Below are 23420 nucleotides of genomic sequence, written 5' to 3' on the forward strand. Positions count from 1 at the left end.
CGAGTCCAGTGGAGAGCTGGATTCAGGATAATTACGGGTCTGAAGCATACAATGCATAAGCAGAGGCTAATACGTTCAGTCTTAAAATGAGAAATTAAGTAAGGGGAAGTATCAGGAGGGTACAGAGAAGAGTCACACTCGCCTCAGATATGCATAGTGATAGGGTGAGAAGCAACAGACAACTTGGGAAAGTCAAGGGAAATTCCAATTAGATGTTAAGAAAAAAAAAGAGGTTGTGTAATCTCCATCTTTGGAGATACTCAAAACTTGACTGGATAAAGCCTTGACCAATCTTCTAAGCTGGTTTTGCTTTGAGCAGAGAGCTGGGCCCAGGTCACCTACAGAGTTTCCTTCCAACCTGAACTATTCCACAATTCTGTGATTCTAAGAACTTACACATTCTACAGGAGAAGAGCAAAAATTATACCTGCTTTGTCCATCTATTATGAGGAATTAATTCACCATGGGATAATACAGTCTTGACACCTGAGCGCTTTAAGTCTACGGTGCTAAGTATCACTGGCAAGGCTAGGTATAATTCATTCATCTCAACTGAATACAGTCATACTTCCCCTCTGAAATGCTGGGTGGCTGGTTGGGAATTTTTTTTTTTTCTTTTTAAAGGGAAGATTTAAGAGGTTTAGCTAAAACTAAGACTGACACTAAGCCAAAATTAACACTTAACAAATTCCATTTCAGTATCATGGCTGGCAAAAGGGAACCAGAAAATAACAACTACTTGATATTTTAAACTGTCGTATGTGAGCAAAAGTCACAAAAATGTATCCGTGATCCTGAGATACATTGCTACGCAAACAATCTTCAGCCCCCAGTTTCCAATGACAAAGAGCAGATGGAAACTACAAAACAGCTAACATTATGCAGTGGATGTCCCTGACATATTTTATGCAACGTAAAATGTACTTGGATAAAATGTATCCCAAAAGAATGACTGTTTCATAAACAGATGCTTTGCCAGGCAGTAGAAAATACAGGGTACCTGCAAAGTTCTTAAAAATTCAAGGAAAGATTGTTTTGCACTTAGATACTTCAAATGGGACTTCAGCAAGGAATGCTAACAGCAGATCTAGCAAAGGAAAGAGCAGAGTTTGACACTGTTTTAATGCATCTTAATAGCACTGTATATCTTGGTCAGTACCAATTCCAGAGCCTGATGAATTTCAAGAGAACATGAAGAATTCACATGGGGATATGCCTAAAAGCTACCTTTTTGATACAACAGTGAAACTCATTTATTTGCCCCCCTGCCACCCCCCCTTTTTTTTTTTTTTTTTGAAATTCAAAGATGTCTTGGGGAAGGATATCTTCCATAAAAACACACTCCTTAATACATACTTTAATAATTCATCTTTATCTAGTCACTTTTTATTTCATTTCTGTGCAGCATCAAACTGTAGCTACACGCTACTTTCTTTCCCAATCATTCAATTTCACGTTAAGTAACATTTGAGCTCCTGGCATTTCTGGCCAACTGAAATACTCTACCTCTCAACAACTAAAGAGTTTGCTTTAACATTCTGAAATAAACTCATGGTCACTAGTTATGTGATGTGAAAGAAAACAAAAACAGAAAATCCCAAACATTTGACCAGTTCTGTCACATTCAGAAGAACAGGTGCAAAAGTGACATCCATTAACTTGCTATTCATACATATCCTCATACAAGTGATAATAAACATATTGGGAAAGTGGAGTTTTTAAATCTAAAGTAAGAAGGGATCAGATCCTCTAAAACAAGGAAATTTTTATAAGACTAAATCTATGCTTGGCTCAAAATGAAGTAACTACTGAACAAGGTGTTCAGATGTTTGTGATGTTAAGACTCTGTGGCCACAAGGCTCCACACTCCTTGACAGTAATTTGAGCTTTATTTTGTTTTAAAACAGATCACGAGGTATTGACAAAGTCCAGCTTGAGAACTGCTATTATCTTGTGCTGGAAGTCCCTCCAGAACCAATTACCCGCATGAGCGTTCAAATCTCTTTTCCATACCTCACTGTAATCTAACTTCTATAGAAATCAGTATTTACCTGTCATTCTTGTGTCACTAAATAAGATATTATCTTCATTCTATTTTTGAATACCTCAAGTTTCCTGTCATCAGCCAGCTCCATACTAATAGTTATGTTTCTCAAACTTGCCAGAAAATTTGGTATCAAAAACACGCACAAGTATTATACTCAAACCCTTTCCATCCAAATCTCCATCTAGCACTTCAAATTCATCTCACCTACTTCTGTTCAGACATAAAGAAGAAAGCTCTTCCTCTTGCTCCTTTTTGAAATCTGCCATTTTGACCTTTCCAAACAGGATCACATGTTCCAGAAGTCAGCACGGTTCAAGGTCACAAGAACTGAGGAAAAGGGGAGGGAACCATATAAGAATGAGCTCAAAAAGCTATCAGGAAGAAACAGCCAAAGCTGCCATAAACAGCAGTGAAGATCAGTTCATAACTGCAAAAAGTAAACAAGTAGTTCAGAAAATAGCAGTAAAAATATCAGATGGGTGAGACTGATCAGAGAAGTTTTGAAGAAATCTATAGCTCTTGAAAAAAATGTAAATTGGCAGAGGAAACAAGAGAGATGTCCCTCACTGAGAAAGAGCAGGAAATTGTTCAGGGTAGTTAGCAACTAGGAGCATAAAAAAGGAAAAATTAGACTGAGCATGAGAACATGTTTTTAAACAGTATTTCTTACACTAATTTCTCAAATGAAAAACTAGAAAGCATGATCACTTGTACAATGCTCTGCATAACAGACTATAGGACTATATAATAATGCTATGACCTTTAAGTGATAAGAGAAATTCTACCTAGCCCATGACTTTATAGATTCTACAAATCAAAATCTCACACTGGGGATTTTGTATCCACTAGTTGGTTCAAAAGCATCTTCCTTGCTAAACATCTCGTTTAATTCTAACAGCATTGCACAACTCTATTGCTCTTCCATGTTACTCTAACTGAAGGTCTTAAATAATTCACAGTGACTAAAGTACCCAGCGAATCATTGCAAAGGGTTAAATAAGCCTCTAATAGCATACTAGGGGACGTAAAGACAACAATTACCTATTGACAACTAATGTTGCCAGACTCAACTTCCATGTTCACCAACTTCAGAGACAGGAAGTTGCCTACTGCCATCACAAGAAGGGGGAAGACATTCAATCTATTTGCAAATACAGAACAAACTCAACTGCTTCAGTGAACTTAAAAGACAAAACTTATTGCCAGGTTGAGAGAAAATTTGCACCAGAACACACTAAGATCCACTCCCTCCCTTCCATAAAAGCCATCTACATTAGCGAAATGGCCTGCCTCTCTCTCTCTCCCCCTATATTCTTTTTATATATATTTCCACAAATTGAGGCAAGAACTATGTGGAATGTTTACAGTTACTCCATTACTTCCTCATCTTCTGCCAAATTTCTGTTACCAAAAAAAATAAAATAAAATAAAATCACAGATTATGCCAACTCTGCAAAACCCTAAAGTGTCATTCCTAATAGAAAGATTGCTTACCTCTCAAAAGTTTGTATGATACAATACAAAGTTCTAATGAAACTTTGTTTTATATTACTTTCTCATTCGAGTACAGAATTCTGTTTTAAAACGACACCAACTAAGAGGCAAAATCTCCACAAAACTCTGAGACAGCATCCCAGTTTTCTTATTGAACTACACATGTTAAAGGATTTTAACACTGAAGTATAATCACAATAACATTACACTGAGTTGATGCACACAGGCATAAGGCTCTAGTCAGACCAACATTTTAAAGCAGCATTGTTGGAGTCACTCCTAGAGCAGTCCCATCCTTTCCTCCTATCATCATTTCCAGCCACTTATTTCTCATTCTTGGTCAGCAGAGCTACCCAGAGCTGCATAGCAAACCAGCTTGGAGAAATGATCCAGAAAAACAACCTTTTTTATCTGTTGTTGGTTAAGTTTCAGCCAGAACCATTCCTTGCTCTAGCTCACTGCATAAAATCTCGTCCCAGCTCAAGAAAAGGGGTGCAAAAGGACAGACTGAGAAAGGGCTGGTCTGCTTCTTTCCATGTTGACTTCTGCATCCTTAAAATGTTTGTTGAACCACAGCCTAAGTGTGAGTGCAAAGCCATTCAATTTAAAAACAATCTCAAGATACATTTGCTAGATTAGTGTCTGGCTCAAAGATGCTCTAAACCAAGAAAATTCACCCTCTGAGAACACAGAAAAGAAAGAGTAAGGAGACCTGAAAGAGGGAAAGTACAGACTACCATACACACACCGCCCTTCAAGGACACTACTGTTGTTACTTCTGACAAAAAAAAAAAAAAAATTAAGTTAAAAAAATCCCTGAGCCTTGTCAAGGTCAGAACATTCTGCATTTTTAAAGTTGCTCAGTCAGAGTCCTGCCATAAAATAGTGAGAGGGTGTTAGGAACAAGAACTACCTATCACGCTTGCCTGCTGTAGTGTTACAGAGGGGAAAAAAGTAAAAGCATATTATGCATGTAGTGCTGCTCTTAGATACACCAGTCAACATACATCCAAGATCAGTGCTTCCTGAAAACACTGAGGATTGTACACAGCTGTCCTTGACATTATTCAAAATATACACCTCTGAACTACTAACCTGAATTCACTTACCATTGGAAGGACTAGGGGACTTAGCAGCTGCCTTCTCCTGTGGCTGCATCTGCTCTTCCTGCTCCAGATTCCTTGTCTTAACAATATCTTCTGTACTCTTTGGCACCCGATTCTCTTGCTGAGTCACCAGCATATCAGCCCCTTTCTCCTGAAGTAGTGGCCGATTCCCTGTTATCATTTTCTGGCCTAATTCTGAACCATCAGTATGGTCTTTGGCACACAGTGCCACCTCTGATGAAATGTCAGTCTTTAACTTGGGAAACAAATTGTTGTGCTGTTCCAATAACTCTCCTACAGAAGGTGGAGATAAAACTTTACTGAGCTTTGGCATGTTTTCTGAAGTAGCCCTAAAGGACAGTTTTTCTATGTTTGGCACCTCTGCACTGCCCAAAGTGCAAGCTTTTGAAGTTTCTTTTGCCCAGCTTTCTGGTCCAGCCTTCTCTAATTCTTGGGTCTGATCTGCCAAGTTTTTGAAGTTTTTACAAGAATCATCAGCAAATTCCACTTCCATATCTTCATGACACTGTATTTTCTTTTCAAGAATAAACTTCTGAGTATGGACTTTGTTGGTAAGAGACCCATCTTCATTTACCTGCTTCACTTTTAGCTGTGGCTTTTCCTGTTCTTCACATTGAGTCTCAGGAACTGCCTCTGGTTCAGGATTCTCTTCCAATGGATTGTTCTCAGACTGTGCTTCTTTACCCAGAGTATATGACAAAATCTCAGGCTGGTCAGACAGATCTGCAGCAGCCTGACTTCCAGGATTACACTCATGATCACTGTAAGCTGTAGGGGTTAACGACCCATCACCTGCTATGCCTTTAGCAACTAACTGCATTACAGGCTTTCTTGTGGCCTGAACATCCTCCTTTTTTGCTTTTTCACAGTTCTCCACAGAGAGGGCTTGGGGGCCTGCATCCAGCCTCAGTTGTACATTGTCATTCTCCACAGAACTGAGTCTCAGGTCTGAGGCTTTGCATTCAGAAGCCATCTCTACCTGTGTGGTTTCACTGTCTCGGCCAGTTTTCAGAGAGCCTGAACTGCCTTCTGCATTCGTGGGCTGGCTACATTCACTGACAGAAAGCATCAGCTTACAGGAATCGGAGGGCTGTGACACAGAGTCCCCTGCAGGCATCTTTGACAAAGCACCTGTGGGTCCAGAGACATCTCCAGGCAAGCACGAATGGGGTAAAACAGCAGCTTTTTCTCCTCCCTTATGCCTCTCCTCTGGACTCTGAGTTGGAATAAAGATATCCTAAAATGAAAAAAAGTGAGAAATAAGAAGAGTTCCATGAACTACCTTCTTCTGGAAAGGTCACGTGCCCCATCAAGTGTCAAGGCGCCCAGAGCAGGGCTGGTTTTAGTCATAGAACATGACATTGGACTACAGAACACAGCAAGTTCAGCACAAAACTAGTTTAAGAAAACTTTTCCCCCCCATTTACATGGGTCACAACTGCCACTTTCTTGCCGAGAAAAATGATCATCATCCATTATTTCTCAGCACCTCTGTGGCAGAATCAGAAATGATCCTTGGTTAGTCTCTCCAATTACCAAACCATGCAGTATGGGGCAAGTACTGCAATTCTGTTGCTGTTATCAGTTAAACAACCAAGGGTTCTGTAAAGACTCTCTGGAAGATCTATTATATTAGCATGAAAGGCACTTTTAGCTAAGAGGCTACTTGCTTCTGCTACTGCAGTCGCCAGTACAACCTTTATTCTCTGCCTTGAGTTGATGAAATTTGTTATTTTAAGCTCTAATGTCACCAACTGGCTGTTCAATCCCTTTGAATAGTAACTAACTTCCATAATCAAGAAGCACAAAAGAAACAACACATAATAGGACTAGGTGACTTAAAAGAAAAATGTAGTAAATCAATTCCTTTTATTACAAAACAGCTTCACTTTCTCTGTGACAAGTGAGGCTAAGGTCTACCCTAGCAAAAGTCTAACTTACAACATGGTTTGAGACACAGGATGTGTATCAGTGTCTGAAAGCAACAGCCTTTCAAAGAAACAAAGAAAGAGAGCACCAAAAAAAAAAAAATTCTAGCATAGATTAAAAGACAACAGACCCTACGCTGAATAACTCACTGTGCCCTCTTAAGTTGTTCTGCACCTTCTCTCTAAGAATAAACTGCTACACTTATAGAAGAGTATGCTCAATACACAAAAGGGACCAGCGGGAACAGGGAAGCTCATGAGAATCAGCTTAGTTGGGAAGCCCAGCACAGAGACTGACTCAAACACGCATCTTCTACAACAGCCATACAAAAACCTCAGAAAAGATATTGACATGAACCCTCACATGAGAGAACTCTGGTTGCGATGGTATAGGTAAGGATCCAGGAAAGAAGGCTGGGGCACTCTGGGACACTGGAGTTGAAGCCTGCGGCAGAACAGGAGGTTCTGGTAGGATACACGGGACGGTGATCTCTGCTAGCACATCTCCTCTCTGCTTCTCCTGTATCAAGTCTCTCCCTTCTGCTGGGAGAGAGATATCCATCTGTTCTTCTGGTTTGAAAGAGCAGAAAATAAATTACTGGCAGATCCCTATGTAGTACTTAAAGTTTGCACCATTCTATTAAAAGATTTCGTCTTCAATAGCTTATACAACTTTCTGATACTTTAACTGGTGAACCTGCAATCTCTCCAGGTGAATTCTTTTGGAAAGATTCAAGAAAAATATCTATATCCTTAATTTTAGGCTCGGAGAATGTTTTGTTAAGAATTCCTGTAACCATTTTGTTACAGAAGTTCTAGAACTTCTACAATTAGAAAAAGGGATTTGAGATTTAATAAAGGTGTTTCTCTGAGATCAGGGTTTTTTTTTTTCTTTTGCTGCCTCTATTAAAATGCAACCAAATTCAGAATTAAAAAACCTTGCTGACTAAACATCTATGCTAAAGGTACTTTGCATTTTGTGCAGTGAACGAGACAGGAATCTTGCAGAAAGGAATAGTGATTTTTTGTCATACTAAAAGTCTGCATGTATATCTTATCTCTGACAGTGAATAGCGTCATGAGCTTAGAGGAAATGAACAAGTGCCAAGGTATGGTATAGAACAATTCCTCTTTTGGCATAGCCTTCTAGAATGTACACATAATACATGAACTTCTTCTTTTAATATTGTGTAAGGCATCTAAGATAAAGCAAAGAATTGTTACAATGCAGTTCTCTGTCCCTACTGTTACCCTTATAGTATGTATTTAATACAAATATCACCTGTAGCAAGAATGACTTGCCTCCAAGAAAGGAGGTCAACTGCAAGCAGTCCTGTATCTGATACAAAGTACATCCACCACCTTTCAGCCCAGGGAGAACTAGCCAACAGTACCAATTTTATTATGATAGCTATGCAGGAAACATCAATAGCCCACCAGGATCCGAGTCACAAATACGCATCTTCCCATGTCTACCTCTTTCAGTGTACTCAATAACACTTCATTCCTTAAATATAACTTAAGCAGGGTTTGAAAAAAGACTGTATACTCAGACTGAACCACAGAGTATAGAAAAACTACCACAGGCCAGTATGCAGAGAGTTTTACCTTCTGCTTCCTCCTGTTCAGTAGGACTGCTGGGGACAAGAGTGTTGGATCCAAAGGCATCAGGAGAGGGAACAGCTAGGCCTGAAGAACCACTGTAGACCCAGGGAAAGGAACATGGAAGAAGAAAAACATGTATCAGCAGAAAATTTATTAACTTCTCCCCAAATGTAGCTCCAGCTTATAACAACAAATCTTCTCACACAGAGAGTGTCAGGTGTTTGCTAGCAAGAGACCTCAGACAGGGTTATTGATCACATGAGCACTGTTCATTTCATTGCAAAATAAAGTCATGCTCCTTTAACAGTGCAAAATTAAAACATTGTTTGCTTAAATTGAAACAAAGTCAGCTCTTTCACATGCTCAATTATGATGTCCCAGTAGGAAAGGAGGGGTAAGGGCTGCATCTTCTTAGACAACTGTGTGCTTTTGCAAATAGACTGAGTACACATTGAAAGAACCAAGATATTCAGCCTAAACCCCTCAAAGGTCAATAGATTAGCATGGAGCACCAACGGCTCAGCTCCCTGGAAGCACATACCTGCAGATCACAATGAGAAGCCGTGAAGCAGGAACAAGGTAGTCAACTTATTTTTATGGCCAATAACACTAACGAGCATGTAAACAAACATACTACAAAAAAAAAACAAAAACAAAAACAAACAACCCCCCCCAAAAAAAAAACAAACACCAAAAACAAAACCACATTTCCAGATGTTTTGGGAGTCCCTCATTCAAGTACCCAATCCATTAAGTTTTGGTTTAATAAACTGCATCATAGCTATGGAAATCTCAAAAATAATGAGCTTTATTAAGTAAACCTTTGCAGAGTACTGTTTAAGATTACTGTCTCTGAACTACTGTCCTCCTATTATAAGTGACACACAGCTTTTTTACTCTTCATTCTTCCATAAGCCTCTATCTTACATCAAAAGGATAAAGTACTAGTTTTGAGGTCTGGCTGGGAAAAGATGACTAGGAACTCCTCTGACAACACAGATTTAATTGGAAATTAAGGAAACTGTAGCATCTCCCTCACTGCCTCCAACAGCACTAAGTTAGCACATGACCTGGCCACAGCTACACCCAGTCCTGTTACTGTGACAGCACCTCCTTGCTCTCCGCATTAGAGGGAGTGAAATGGAAGAGACAATTACAGACAACTGATACAGTATATTCAGTCGGCTTAGAGATAAATAAATAGTGAATTAGCTGAGAAAAGTAAGAGGGCCAAGGGTATAGTATTAACATGGGAGACAAAAAAAAACCATACATGGATTAAAAAAAGGGGGGGGGGTGACAGGGAAATCTGAAGATGAGGATCCCTCACCAATGGGGGCAGGGGTAGAAGACTTGGGGCTTCTGTGTTGTCAGTGGAGGGGGAAGGATATGTTCAGGACAGTCTTCTCTAAAGAACAGTAAGCAAGTCAGGCTCAAAGAGTCAGAGAATCCTTGCTAGAAGGAGAGCAGAACTGGAGGAAAAAAAGAACCTGCAGCAGAGGATCCTACTCTGCTTTTAGGATTTCCTTCTAAAACAACCCAAATGCAAGGAGAGGAAGCAGACAACAAAGAAAGAACTAGCATGAACTGTGAGACTGTAGAGAAGGGAAAAGAGTCACAAGTGGGAGAAAGCACATAGCATCCAGGATCATTAAAGGACAAGGAAAAGGCAGGAGACATCACAACATGAAAAGTCAGAAAAAGAAGTATCCGTAGATAGACAGTGCTGGAAGAGACCTGATAAGCTCAAAAGGAGCTTTGTTTAGGCAAAACCAGCTAAACAAATACCTCTTTATGAGAGCTAGCCCAGGTTTACAGGCTAGAATCAGCAACCTATTGAGCTGCATCTATCCTTTTATCATAGAACATTAACAAGGACACCTCCAATAGTGATCTCTGAGCTTTCTCCTAAATTATAGATGCACCCCTACCCAAAAGCCCCTTATGCCACCCCCTACCCCAGCAAAAAAACCTCCAAAGTATAACAACAAAGATTACACCATCATTCGCTGTATCAGAAATACGGTGGTTCTTTAAATCACATGGATCTTCCTCCCTTTGTATACAGTCTCCTCTCAAATATGTCTTCTCTGTGAAATAAACATAAGATCTGCTTCTTTACACTAAAGTTTTCCTACATGAAGCATCCCCTGCCTAGCTGGCCATAAACTGATGCAATTCAGGAAAGGCGTATATGCACGTATACACATTTTTTGACAGAAAGATGCTAGGAATCTAAGAAAGCTGGTGCAAGCCAAACGTTCTTTGCTTTGGAGACCGAGACAAGGGATTTTAAGAGTTCTCCCAATCTCTAATTTAATACCACCTAAATAAAGCAAAGACATAATGTGTAATTCCTATTCAAAACCATGCAACTGGAAGTTCAAGAACTTCGTTTAACTCAGTGGCTATTCCAAATTGTAAGGTACAAAGATGAACGGGTGTAGCCCAAACTAAGATAACTTGTGCTGGTTGTATGGGCAAAGGTGAAGAGAGCATCAGCAATCCTTGAATAAAGAAAGACGGTGGAAATGGTACAGAAACTACTAAAATACAGTTTGGGGACTCTGTGCTTACGTGGAGTGACTCTCCGGCACAAGGGATCCCTGTCCAGAGAGCTGTAGGAGGTGCAGACTGCGAGCAGGGGTGCATGCCAGAGATCTTCCCTCTTCCACCCTGGTTATGACACAGCCACTCCCAGAAGCTATTTTAAACAAAAGGAAACAATAATAGGAATTTGGCCATAAGACAAGTTGATCAGAAAATTATGAGGGATGATATTCACACTACTGCAAAGTTACTTCTCAGGTAGACAAGAACAGGGCTGATTTTCACACAGAGCTGGAAAAGGACAGCACACAGAAGTCCAGTATGCAGAATTTGAACGTGATACAATTAAGATGAAAAAGGTAAGTTTGTAGCTATAGAATGGACTTTTTAATAAGGCCAGACTATACAAGTCTTTGCACTTGGGAATTTTACAAGAAAAATCTCCAATGGCTCCACAATCAGCTCATTTGATCCAGCACTAGAATGCAAATATAGGCAAGGCTCTTACAAGCAAAGACACATTGCAAGGACCACTGTCTCAGTTTGAGTAAGACATTATTTAACCTTCTGGTTACAGAGGGTTCACATGCAAGATCATACTGGTGCACAAATTGAAACTAAACAAAAAGCAGAAACTAAGTGAGACTTCATTTAGCTCATGCTTTATAGACCCACCAGGCTGCCTTTCAAAATTTTATTTTTCAAAAGTTTATTTTCTAGACCTTTCACTATTAAAATTTCTTTTAAGAGCCTCTGTAGTTCTTCATCAGCCTTTTTACTTGCAGATACCAAAACCAGACACAGACATCTTCCTAGCACCACATATAGATATAACCTCTCTCCTGAGCCTATTTCAGGCAATCTCTTCTCTTATAGGGAAGAAATGCTAACCTAGATGGCAAATAAGACCAACTGAAATTGCAGTAAAAAGATTTTGGTTGCAGGATCCTGTCCCTTCCCTCACAGGGACGCCAACTCAGATGACTGAGCCGGAACGTTTTGCCCAAGTTAACCACCACAAGTAAGCCTACGGTATTTATCCACGCTTTAGGTTGTGCATCACAAGAAAGCATCAGCATTATTACTGTTTGTCTATTGTTACCTGTTGCGTTATCCTCGGGAAACATCTCTTCCTGAGTTGACAAGATCTCCAACTCCTGATGACCAGAGTCAGAGGATTTCTCAGTTTTAGGCAGATCAGAGACAGGCATTTCTTTCCTGGTACCCTCTGCTCCTTCCTGCAGAGTTCTGGAAAAACAAGACATAGTTACTGAGCTGAGAAATTCAATGTATCAAACAGTACCACAAAATTGTAAAGAAAATTTATCACCACAGATATAATCTATTCACTTGTGTACAGCACAGTAAGAAAAACCGGGTGGTAAGGAAGGAACAGATTCTCTCATTTGACAAAAGAGATGTTCAGCCTGGACTAGTTACATTTTCAAAGTTAATCTGTAAGTTTTCTTCTCATAAAGATGATGCTTGAAACAATGCAGGTTGTTCTACTGACTTCTGTTCAATGTGGCATCTAAGAATTTTGTTTCACTGCTTTTAAATACAACCTTGTAACAGAGTATGACAATATGAGACAAACTAAAAATTTCACAGCTAAAAAAAAAGATTAAGCCTTAAAAAAGCAACTACTCAGTGTCCAACACAACTCCATATATCAGAATCAACAGAACCCTGGGATAAACATCATTTAGCACCCAGGTTTCTCCTATGGTGGCAAGGCCCATACTGCAGCAACTGAGGTTTTGACATGGTTTAAAGTGAAACTTTAAATATATTTAGCTTTCTAAACTTTGAGAAAATCATTAGTATCTTTTTCTATAATCCAATACACTCACAATTTAAAAATAAACTTTTTGGTATCTTTAGCTCTGTAACAGTTTGACACCTCTTTTCTCAACCAGGAAGGGTGAAAGCACTGCTCCTCCTCAGCCACTATTGCTGTGTCAATCCCTTCAGCACTTTTCCTGCAGAAATGTCTCCTCAGTACGTCACCTTTCTCTTCACTTTTCTCTTTTTGCCTTGAAGCCTGACCCCTCCTACTCCTAAAAATCTACTAATAAACCATAAAAATCAACTTAGAGAATTTCAGCAAGAGATCTACTAAGAACTGTTTTACCTTCCAGACTCCTCTGGCTGGCATTCCAAAACAGTATGTGTTTCCCTGCCAGAGACAGTTTCGCGGCTACCCACATTCAGTTCTGGCAAGATAGAGGGGGGGAAAAAAAATTGTTACCGAGATCATCTGGATTACTATGTAGTCAGAAGCATGTGGAGTTCTGTAAATTACACAAATATCAAGACAAGCCTTATGCTTAAAAATTTAGTCTCAAAGCATCAACAGAAAAAAAGGAAGGGACAGGGTTTTTAACCAGGGAGGAAATTCAACATCAGATTAACTGGATGTTTTGGTAGCAAATTAGGAAAAAGGTATAAGAAACAATGACATCACTTGGACAACAAGAAGAAAACAAATGAAAGAGAAGGCAAAATTCATTTCCAACTACCAATGCCCCATGAACTCATTTTTACAAGCTGCTAATCCTGCCCTTCCTGTCAGAGGAATGTAACATCTACAAGTCAAAGAAAGCAGAGAACTGACAGGGCAACAAAAGGGTATCTAAGCTCATTTTCACATACCATCTTCAGTATCATTCTTCACAAGTCTGAAAGAAGAAGGGACAGCGTCTCCTTCACTGGGCACAAAGTCACTCTCAAAATCCTGGCTCTGTGAGAGCTCTAAAGCTCCAAAATGCAGCTGCGACGTGCCTGTATCTAACACAGAACATCCGTAACTAGTATATACATGAAAGTTTCCAAGAAAGTCATCTGTCGCTGTTTGCGAGGACAGAAGACACACTCACTAAGCGACTGATGAAACGCAGTAAACCAGGCTCTTCTCAGCCTTGCTAACCGAAAACACAGTGACAGCACAGGCCCAGGAGCCGTTATGTCAGAGATCTGAAACAGAAAGTTACCTTCTGCACGCGGTGAGGTAGCGCAGTCCTCGACGTCACCTCCACCGCCTTCTCCCGCCTTTCCGAGGACGCTGCAACAGAGCCATTCCCGCTGCTCCCAGGCCGCCTCCTCACAGCCCGCTGTGCTCCCAGCGGCCCCCGCGGCGGTCACCGCGCGACGGCGGGGCCCACGCCCTCCTCCGCGCCCGCCCCGGCCGGCGCAGGCCGAGAGCCCCGCGGAGCCCCACCACCCCAGGCCGGTCCCGACGGCCCCCGGGGAGCCCCGGCGCCGGGCGGGGGCCGCCGCGCCGCGCACCTGCTCTCCCCGCCGGGCGGCGGCTCCTCCTCGGCGTCGCGGCCGCGCGGGCCGGCGGCCTCCGGGCGGGCAGGGGTCGCCATGGGCTCTGCAAGCACAGCGGCGTCAGCGCGGCCGCGCCCCGCGCCCGCCGCGGCCCCCGCGCCCAGCTCTTACCTGCGCGTCGCTCCCGGTCCGCGCCGCCGCCCGCGCGGCTCCCGCTGCGACCGCAGACGAGCTCCTGCAAGACACGGGCACGGGCCGCGTGAGGGGAGGGGAGGAGAGGGGAGGGGAGGGGAGCGCCGCCGCGGGCCGCCCCGGCGCCGGGCACCCACCAGCACGGGGCTCGGGCTCCGCCTCCGCCGCGCCGGCAGCCGGCGGGCCAGCAGCGCGAAGCAGGCCCGCGCCGCCGCCTCCGCCGCGCCCGCGCTCTCGGGCTGCGAGTCCTCCACGATCAGGCAGGGCGTGTCCTGCTCCGAAAAGCCGGGCTCCAGGGGGCTGCCGCCGGGCTCCATGTACCCCCTGCGCGCGGCCACGCGCTCGGCCGCGCCCCCGCCCTCCGCTGCCGGCCTACGCCGTCGGCCGGGCCGGGCCGCCGCGCGGCACCGCGCTTCCCGCGGCCGCCATGTTGCGGCGCGCCGATTGGCGGGGCGCGGCCCGCCCGCCCCCAGCAGCCGGCGCCGCTGGCGGGCGGGGGGCGGCCCCGTGTGGCCGGGAGGCGGCCCGAGGCCGGCGGGAGCGGCTGTGCGGCGGGGTGCCGCCGCCGCCGGGACGCCAAGGCGGCAGCTGCGGAGCCGCCCCCCGTCCCGCTCTACGGAGCGAAAGGCGAGAGCCCGCCCCTCGGCCCCGCCGCGTGCTCGCCGGGCCCGCCCCGCCCCGCCCCGCCCCGCCCCGCCCCGCCGGGCTGGCTCCGAGGCGCTGCCGGGGGCCGGGCAGAGCGACCGCCGCGGCTTTGCGGGGAAAAGGCAAAAGCATTTTCGCATGTCGCGTCCGCCCCCGGGAAAGGGGCCGCTCCTTCGCACGGCGATACCGCACCTCCCCCGCCCTCCGCGCCCGGGAAAGGGGCCGCTCCTTCGCACGGCGATACCGCACCTCCCCCGCCCTCCGCCCCCGGGAAAGGGGCCGCTCCTTCGCACGGGGATACCGCACCTCTCCCGCCCTCCGCGCCCGGGAAAGGGGCCGCTCCTTCGCACGGCGATACCGCACCTCCCCCGCCCTCCGCCCCCGGGAAAGGGGCCGCTCCTTCGCACGGCGATACCGCACCTCTCCCGCCCTCCGCGCCCGGGAAAGGGGCCGCTCCTTCGCACGGGGATACCGCACCTCCCCCGCCCTCCGCGCCCGGGAAAGGGGCCGCTCCTTCGCACGGGGATACCGCACCTCCCCCGCCCTCCGCGCCCGGGAAAGGGGCCGCTCCTTCGCACGGCGATACCGCACCTCCCCCGCCCTCCGCGCCCGGGAAAGGGGGCCGCTCCTTCGCACGGCGATACCGCACCTCCCCCGCCCTCCGCCCCCGGGAAAGGGGCCGCTCCTTCGCACGGGGATACCGCACCTCCCCCGCCCTCCGCCCCCTTCTGATTAAACGCACACGAAAAGCAGCAGCTCAGTCTGCGGAGCTGAACCCTGCACACTCACAGCGCTGCAGGTAAACTGGCAGGTATCATAGGAAAGTGAAGTTTGATTAATTGTCCTGCATTTATGTGAATAAATGGCTGCTCCTGAAGAAGGCTTGGGCAGAAACTGTGGCAGCGGTGTTGCGGTTCAGCATGAGATTTAAATTTTTAGCCTGAAAACTAGTAAGTTTGAACAGAGTACTTTAAATCCTCTTTTGCAACTCCTCTTTGTATTTTATGCATGAGAACTCTTTATATTTTATTTTAAAGGCTGCTGTAGAACCAAAACCACAGAAGACTGTAAAATGATAGCTGGTGTGGAAAAAATAGTATTACTCAAAGTTATAGGCAAAAGGTTGTACATAATGAAGACTTGTAAATAAGAGTTCGTGTGTAACAGGTTTTGTGTGTGAAGTCCAAGCTTGCACATGCATGCTAGGAACATTAAACAGGCTATAAATATTTACAGTTCCTACACAGGAAGGATGCTTTAGTGCTAGTCCACCTCCAAAAAGATGCTCCTTCAGCACATATTAAACTGTATTATTAAAAAGTTTTTCTGATATACTACTTGCAAAAGTAGGTAAAACTGGATATTGTGTGAAATTTGCCCCAATACCGAAGAACAACACAAGGCCTATGATTACTAAAGCCTTCTTTTGAAAGCTTAAGTTGTCCACAGGCTTTTGCTAGCCACCTGGAGAAGCCAGAGTTCATCTTCATAAAGTATTTTATCCCCGGGAGCCGAGAAAGAGACTGAGATGCTGAAGGGACACTTGGCAGTCTGTGACCCCTAAGCAGCTCAGGAGTTTCAGAGCTGGCGCCTGCAGTCTGTCCGATTCCCTTCAAGCAGAATTCTGCTTCCATCAGAACAAAAGCATTTCAGATGGTCTTCCGTTATGCTTACTCTCAAAATTAAATTAAATTTTAAAATTCCCCATTTTTTTTGGCAAAATAGAAAGTAAATTTGCCTTCTAAGCACATGTATTTAGCATGAGCCAGCATTTTTGGAACAAGTTTATGGTGTGCCATTACTAATCATCACTGGACTTACTAGTGCATTTCCAAGCTTGCTACCATCTTCCCCTAGAGTATATGAGAATAAACTCATTTTCTTGTAGGCAGAACATTACACAACTATATCCTTCCTCACATCAGCTGTTAAACTTTTGCCAGCAGCTCCTTTTTTTTCATTAGTTTCTCCTAGTGTCTACATGTTCTTCCTTACTGCAGTTGAAATGCCTACTGCTAGACCAAGCCTTTCTTCAAAATCCAGATTTTCATCTGAAAGTGTTTCTATAATAAATCTGGTTAACTAAGTATTTTCTTACTTCACATAGCTCACTATATAATAAAGAGAGCAACAATATTATCTCACTGAATTCAACAAATGTCCTTTTGTGTCTCAACTGTTACACTGTAGTCTCACAGCATTGTTTTAAAATTCAATCAGTTAGCTTTTTGAGGCACTTGTTGCATCTTTCTGTACTAGAAAATGTCAGCGTGCTCAAATGCAGTGAAAAGCTGTGATAATGCATATGTCAGGCTGCAGGTTTTGCGTTATGCAGGGGGAAAAAAAGACAAAATGATTGTGTAGACATGATGATGTCTACAAATTGATTATAGCAACATGACAGGTAGAGGCAAACAGGCAGATGCTGGCCATGCGTAATGTAGTTCATGATCTTTGGGAAGAAAATAAGAGAGAGCAGAAAAACAACTGTATTTTGAGAAGCAGGTTTCAAGAAACTGATAACTGGCAGGCAAGATCTTATGCAGCAAAAGGAGTTAGAAAAAGATGGCAGCTTCTTTACTAAAGGCACAAGTGCAAACTATCTTAGGACAAAGAAAGTATAAGATATGTTACAGGAGACTGAAAACATGGAGGAAATTGAAACTGCTCAGCTTGCTTAAAGAATCAGTGTTAAAAAATGATACAGGCATATAGGGACAAAAATAAAGCAAGCTAAGGCTCAAGGATGGAAACAGCCAGAGCTATCAAGAGCAACAATAAAATGATTCTACAGACATATCAGTAAGAAAACAACAATCCCCAAAATTGTTGGTCTGTTATTCAAAATGGGAACGTTACTGGCTGGTTATGCCAAGAAGGCTGAAGCATTTAATGGTCTTTTTGTGGTATTCTCTAAAAAGATTAACGGAAAACAGGAACTAGTACAATTAAATAACAATGTCAAATGCCAAGATTTCAGCCTTGAAACAAGGAAGAAACAGGTTTAAGAGTGCTTATCTGAGCCAGATGTTTTAAAATCTGTTGAGTCTAGACTTCGTCCTAGAAAACTTATGTAACTGGCTGCTGGTGTCTTACATGTGTTAAGAGCTACCTTTGAAAACTCATGGAGGATAAGGGAGTATCTGGAGACTACGAGTGGCAGATGTGCCAGTCTCTCAAAATTCCCTTCAATTCCCTCAAAACTTCTATAACAAATAATCAAACAAATTACCAGTTTGTACCCGGAAGATAACAAGGAGATGAGTTAGCAGCAACACAGATTTGTAAACCCAAGTAACATAATATTGTTCTGATTTCTTTTCACATCAGAGCAATAGGCCTTACGGACAGAAGAAAAGTGGCAGATACAACCTGGCTACAGTAAGACTTTTAGCAATATCTATATGGCATTCCCATAAGGAAACAGGAAGCATGGCTGTAATGAAATTTCAGTAAGATAGGTATAAAACCTGTTGAGTAACTATCCCCATAAAGTAGTCATCGGCAGTTCTGTGTCAAAACAGAAGTATGCTTGAGTGATGGTCCAAATGGAAATGTCCTAGGTCCTATTTTGCTCCATGTTTTCTTTAATCAGCTTGTTTACAAAATAGGGAGTACATTTATTAAAACCACAAACAATGTGAAGCAGAGAGGGACTGTAAGTAGTAGAAGACAAATTAAAAAATGGTCTGAAAAACAGACGAAATGCAATGCAGATTAAGAACAAAGTTCTACAAAGAGAAGTCTCTGCACAAATTCAGGATAGGGCTGCTAGGCTATGCAGCATTACTGTAATATCAAGCTATCGGGGTCGTAGTGCCCGACAATCTAATCACAGTCAGTGTCATGCTGCTGCCAAAAAAAGGTGCAAACCACACATTACGCTCCTGTATAATGTGCATGCATGTAAGATGCATGAAACAGTTCTCATACTCTACACTGATAAGGCCTAAGCTAAGCTCTATGTCCAGTGAGAAGGTGGGAAAGGAAACAGTTATCATAAACATCTTCAAATAGAATAAAGTCCGTGGGAAATAATTTGTTTTGCATATTCACAGTGTAGAGGACACCTGCAGATAGGTTTAAATTAAGTAAGAAAGATTCAAGGCAGAAATAAGTAAAAATGTTTTAAAAAGGTAAGGATAATGAAACTGAAGGTTATGCAGTCTCTAACATTTAAGATTTTTAGAAATGGTAACATGCAGGTCTAGTTGATCTTGGTTTGAAATAGGAGGTTGGACTAGATCATCTCCAAGATTCCTTTCTAGTCTCTTTTTTGCTACGATACAACGTATTTGCATGAACCAGGATGGGAGAAAATTCAGAGTCCAGTTCAGGTAGTCAAGTTAGTAAGTGCCAAATCTAAGTGTAACCACAATTTTTTTGCATTAAATCTGAAATCTCATTTTTCTTGAACATTGTTTCCATCTGTTTTTATGCTATGAAAGAAACAGCATGCTTTATTTATAATATACAAATCTTTCATCTAAATATCCCTCCTCAGTTTGCAGTCATTTTTCTGAGTCATATCACAAATTATGGATAGGGTGTTAGGCCAACTTTAGGCCAATTTTACAACAAAAGTCAGGCCAACTTTATCTAAGAAAAGAGGATAAAAGAGCAAAATTAATCTTTGGTTATGTTCCCTCCAAACGAAACACATCCAGTACCAGATTCTCAATGAATGAAGGTATAAAGGCTGTCTGATTTTTCATATTTGAAGTATTTTCTCTGAAGTCTTGTATCTTATAGAATTTGCAATGGATAGTGAAACTATAGTTTATTTTGTCCTCAACAGCTCTTTCTAGTGCAGTTTAGTATTAGAATAGGCAACTGGGAATCTGGACTCCTAGTACTCATCCTCATTTCTTCCACCGTGAATCCATTTCCCTGTGCCTTAGTGCAGCCCCAAGTCCTCTCTTTGAAATGAGAATTCAACACATAGGATAATGTTCATATAAAAGGCACCAAATTCCAGATCCTGATGTCAAGTGGGAATTAGATACCTGAGCAGGAGTAGGCTGGTTGCCAGTCTTTGAAAATCTAGGTTTAAGTATTCTACTGTTTTATTACAACTTTTGTTATTTACAGGGGAGGCACATCCAAAAGCTACCCGGTTGATTTCTGTATGCATTGTCTTCTGCTTCTACTCATTTGGGAATAAACTCTGCATAGCATTAAGCACTCTCAGGGCCTGTGAGTGCAACGGCAAGTAGGAACGCCTGGTGTGCTAGACTGAAGGTCATTACAAGCTGATGTGCTTCATGGAACGGAAAGTGCACAGAACTGACTGAGAGCAGTTCTCCTTGCTTGTGCTTACAGCGGTCCTGAGGCAGCATCAGACCCGGGGTGATCACGGCGAGCTACATTTGCGCATCCCAAACTTTGCTGCTGGCCGTGAGCGAGAAAGCCGCCGTCCTGGCGAAGGGAAGGCGCGTCTGCCCGGCTCGGCCCCGCCGGCGCCTCGCGGCAGCCCGTGCTCTCCCTCCGCGGGACGCCCCGGCCGCGCTCCCGCCCCGCGCAGCGCCGGCTCGGCCCCTCGCCAGGGCCCCGCGCGGGCGCCCCACGCGAGACCGCGCCACGCAGAGCCGCCCCCGCCGGCCGCGGCCGCACGGCCTGCGCGGCGCCCCGGCCGGGCCCGGGGGCTGCGCCGGCCCCCGCCGACCCCGCGGCCGGGCTGCCGGGCCGGGTGCCGGGCCCGGTCTCCGCCGGGCGGAGCACAAAGGACAAGGCCGCAGGCGGGGGAGGCGACGGAGGAGGGAGCCCGCGGCCCCGGCGCGCTTTACCTGGTCTCGGCCGGGAGCCGGCGAGCAGAGCCGGTGTCGGCGCTCCGGGCTGGGGCAGCGGCGCTACGGCGACATCCCCGCCCCCGCCCGGTGCCGCCCGCTGACATCAGGCGGGCGGCAGCGGCCCGGACCCGCCCGCCGGCCGCGGAGGCGCGGCTGCCGCGGGGCTGCTCCGCCCAGGCCTCGGGCCGCGGAGAGGAGGGCGGCGGCGGCTCCGGGGGAGCGGGAGCGGGAGCGGGAGCGGGGCAGAGCGGCGGGACAGGCCCGGCCCGGCCCGGCCGGCGCGGGGAGCAGGGCTGCCCCTGGAGCCACGGGAGGACGCCAGGCTGGCCCGGGCCACCGCGGGGCAGCGCGCCCTGCCCCGGCTCCCCTCGGCCGCGGCCCGCAGCCCCGCACGCAGAGGCCCGGGTGCGGAGGCCCCGGCAGGGCACCGCCATGGCTGCCGAGGCCGCCGCTGCCGCCCGGCGCGGGGCAGCACCCCGCGGACAGCGGCAGTGCCTGCAGGCCGCAGCGCCTCTCCCGCCTGGGGCCGGGTCTGCCTTCAGCACGGCGCCTTGCTCAGCGTCCCTGTAGTCTGCTAGGTGACGAGAGCAGGGCCCGCTCCCGCGTCTCTCTCATTGCCCTGCCTGAGACATTGTTAAGTCAGCTGCCTTCTGCTCAGCTGAGACACCCCGGACTCCTGCCTGCTCAGTCACGCCAGGTGATTAGCCCCAGCCGGTAACGGAAATTCTGGTTCTCGGTCACCGAATACACAGTCTTGCTCTCTGTAATATTAAATTAGATCCTGTTTTCATTTTTCTAGTCTTCAAGGTCATTCAGTTCTTGCTGTACAGCATTCTTCTTTTCCTCTGTAATGGCAATACTTTTACCCATATTCTTATCACATAACAGCTAATGATGGATCATCTGAAGTAAAAATTCAGCAAAAGCAAATCACTTATACGAAAAAGTCAGAATTGAAGTCACAAAGCTTTGGGGGGCCTCAGATTACTGCAACCTGCTAGCTCTGGTTAAAACTGTCCCGTTTTTATGAAGATTTTTCTTTGTACTGACTACCAAGTGTTGACTGAGACATTGTAGTTCAGTGCTGCAAGAACACAACTTTTCCCTAAAGCAGAAACAACTTTGTAGAATTGTCTATGTTCTCCATAGCCCTTTCAACCCAATCACAACATCCTCTCTGTTTTAAAATAAATACCTGTTTGATTTTTAGTGCAAGAAGTGATGCTCTGAGGAGGTTTTTGAAGTAACTTCTAGCAGATGCAAACTACCTGGAACTTTGACTGTTACCTTTAACGTGAACAGACAGAGTGAAAACAGAATGAATGGACACCTGCAAAGGTTGTTATTCCTATCTTGAAGAAAGCATGAGAGACAGCAGGACTAACAGAGGGAAGCAGCAGCAGATCTAAAAAACTGAAAGCAAGAAAATAGGCATAACAATTTTTAAAAGATTTTTTAAATGTTACAAGCACGTTACATCTGTTTATCAGTTATTTTACTTCATTTTTGTTATCATGATAAGATGTGGAAGTTCAGACATGGCTTATTAGATCCCTGTTTGACATAAACACAGAGTATGTTCTTACTGGACTTGAGAACATTTAGGGTTTTACCCAATATCTGTCTGGAACATACAAGCATTTTCTGCCTCTCATTCACAGATACACTATCATTAAACCATTTTCAGAACACAGCAGTGTATAAACAATTACACGGTGGCCCCTAGAGGGTGCCCAGATGACATCGATATCCTTTCCTTAGAGAAAGACAAATTGTGGATGCTGGGAAATGACTTCTAAAGCTCCACGAAGCTGACCCAAGAGTAATATATAGGCAACTGACACTATGTTTCCATCATAGTTTAAAGGTAAACTAAGATATTTTTAAATGAACAGTGTACAGATGCATACACAAGTATGACCTTACTGTGCATTGTGCTATAGGATAAATACGTTCAAATAGGGAATTTGCTTGTTTTACCTTTTGAGACATGAAGGTGGAGGTGCCTGTTTCTCTTGCTGCAGTTGGTAATATCACAGACTCCTTAAGCACCAGAGCAGAGGCTTCCATAGGTGACAGTAATGCCAGCTCCTGCAGGACAAACAAATTTCTAAATCAGTCCCAGAGGGGAAGTGAAACAGCAATTTTTTTTAAATACAGTGTTCTAAAACCCTGTTTCTAATGTCTAAATGCACTTCTTTGTTAAACCTTTTAGTCAGATATTTCTATAGTCATTTTAAAATTGATTTTGTTCATCTTTCATTAACAAGAAATTTTAGTGCAAACATAGAAGACTGAAAGATTACAAGCTTTGCAAATTATTTGTTCACTTAACCATTATTCAGAGACTGCGTGTTCCAGAAGTGGTAGAACACTGAAAAACATACTAGCATCAAACATGGAAGACAATGCAATTTATTGATCTCTTGTGACCTTCATACCAAGGCTCCTGAAGTTATCTGTCCACTAACGTAATACATCTATATTCTTGATTATGATAGAGTGACCACAAATAAGCAGTCAACATATGCATAAAAGCAGCCGAATGCAACAAAAAAGGGACAGATTTTAATTGTGCAAGCCTTACATTTGCCACAGCAAATAAACTTTCTTCTTGGGCATACTTTTCACTTACTGGCTTACGTGTCACTTTCTTTGAATACTCTTAGCATATTCAGTAACACGAAATGCACTATGAACCACTGCAATTTAACTATAAGCCTGGATCACATAGTGTGTCTGCACCTTCTTTTGGAGAAATCTTAAAATT

At 44.3% G+C, this 23420-nt stretch overlaps 1 protein-coding gene across 11 annotated transcripts in view; it reads right to left on the reverse strand.

The window, feature by feature from the left end:
- The window catches only part of TP53BP1 (tumor protein p53 binding protein 1), a 40326-nt gene extending 19540 nt beyond the window's left edge, over window positions 1-20786 (reverse strand). For 6 of the 11 annotated variants that reach the window (XR_010390866.1, XR_010390867.1, XM_064517734.1 and 3 more), the window contains exons 1-11: window positions 14354-14696; window positions 14196-14259; window positions 14040-14127; window positions 13745-13815; window positions 13407-13541; window positions 12886-12967; window positions 11854-11999; window positions 10779-10905; window positions 8205-8296; window positions 6949-7166; window positions 4651-5905 (exon numbers count right to left, since the gene is read on the reverse strand). Coding sequence is in view for 9 of the 11 variants with exons in the window: in XM_064517734.1 (XP_064373804.1) it covers window positions 4651-5905; window positions 6949-7166; window positions 8205-8296; window positions 10779-10905; window positions 11854-11999; window positions 12886-12967; window positions 13407-13541; window positions 13745-13815; window positions 14040-14127; window positions 14196-14259; window positions 14354-14533 (2458 nt within the window). In the remaining 2 variants the exon portion in view is untranslated. Of the gene's footprint in view, window positions 1-4650; window positions 5906-6948; window positions 7167-8204; window positions 8297-10778; window positions 10906-11853; window positions 12000-12885; window positions 12968-13406; window positions 13542-13744; window positions 13816-14039; window positions 14128-14195; window positions 14260-14353; window positions 14697-20647 lie in introns of those variants that run through there. The other 5 variants (XM_064517733.1, XM_064517731.1, XM_064517736.1 and 2 more) reach the window with 4 other exon arrangements.
- Window positions 20787-23420: the final 2634 nt, after the last annotated feature.

The sequence above is a fragment of the Dromaius novaehollandiae genome, chromosome 10, assembly GCF_036370855.1.
Source record: "Dromaius novaehollandiae isolate bDroNov1 chromosome 10, bDroNov1.hap1, whole genome shotgun sequence".
NCBI classification, from domain to species: Eukaryota; Metazoa; Chordata; class Aves; order Casuariiformes; family Dromaiidae; genus Dromaius; species Dromaius novaehollandiae.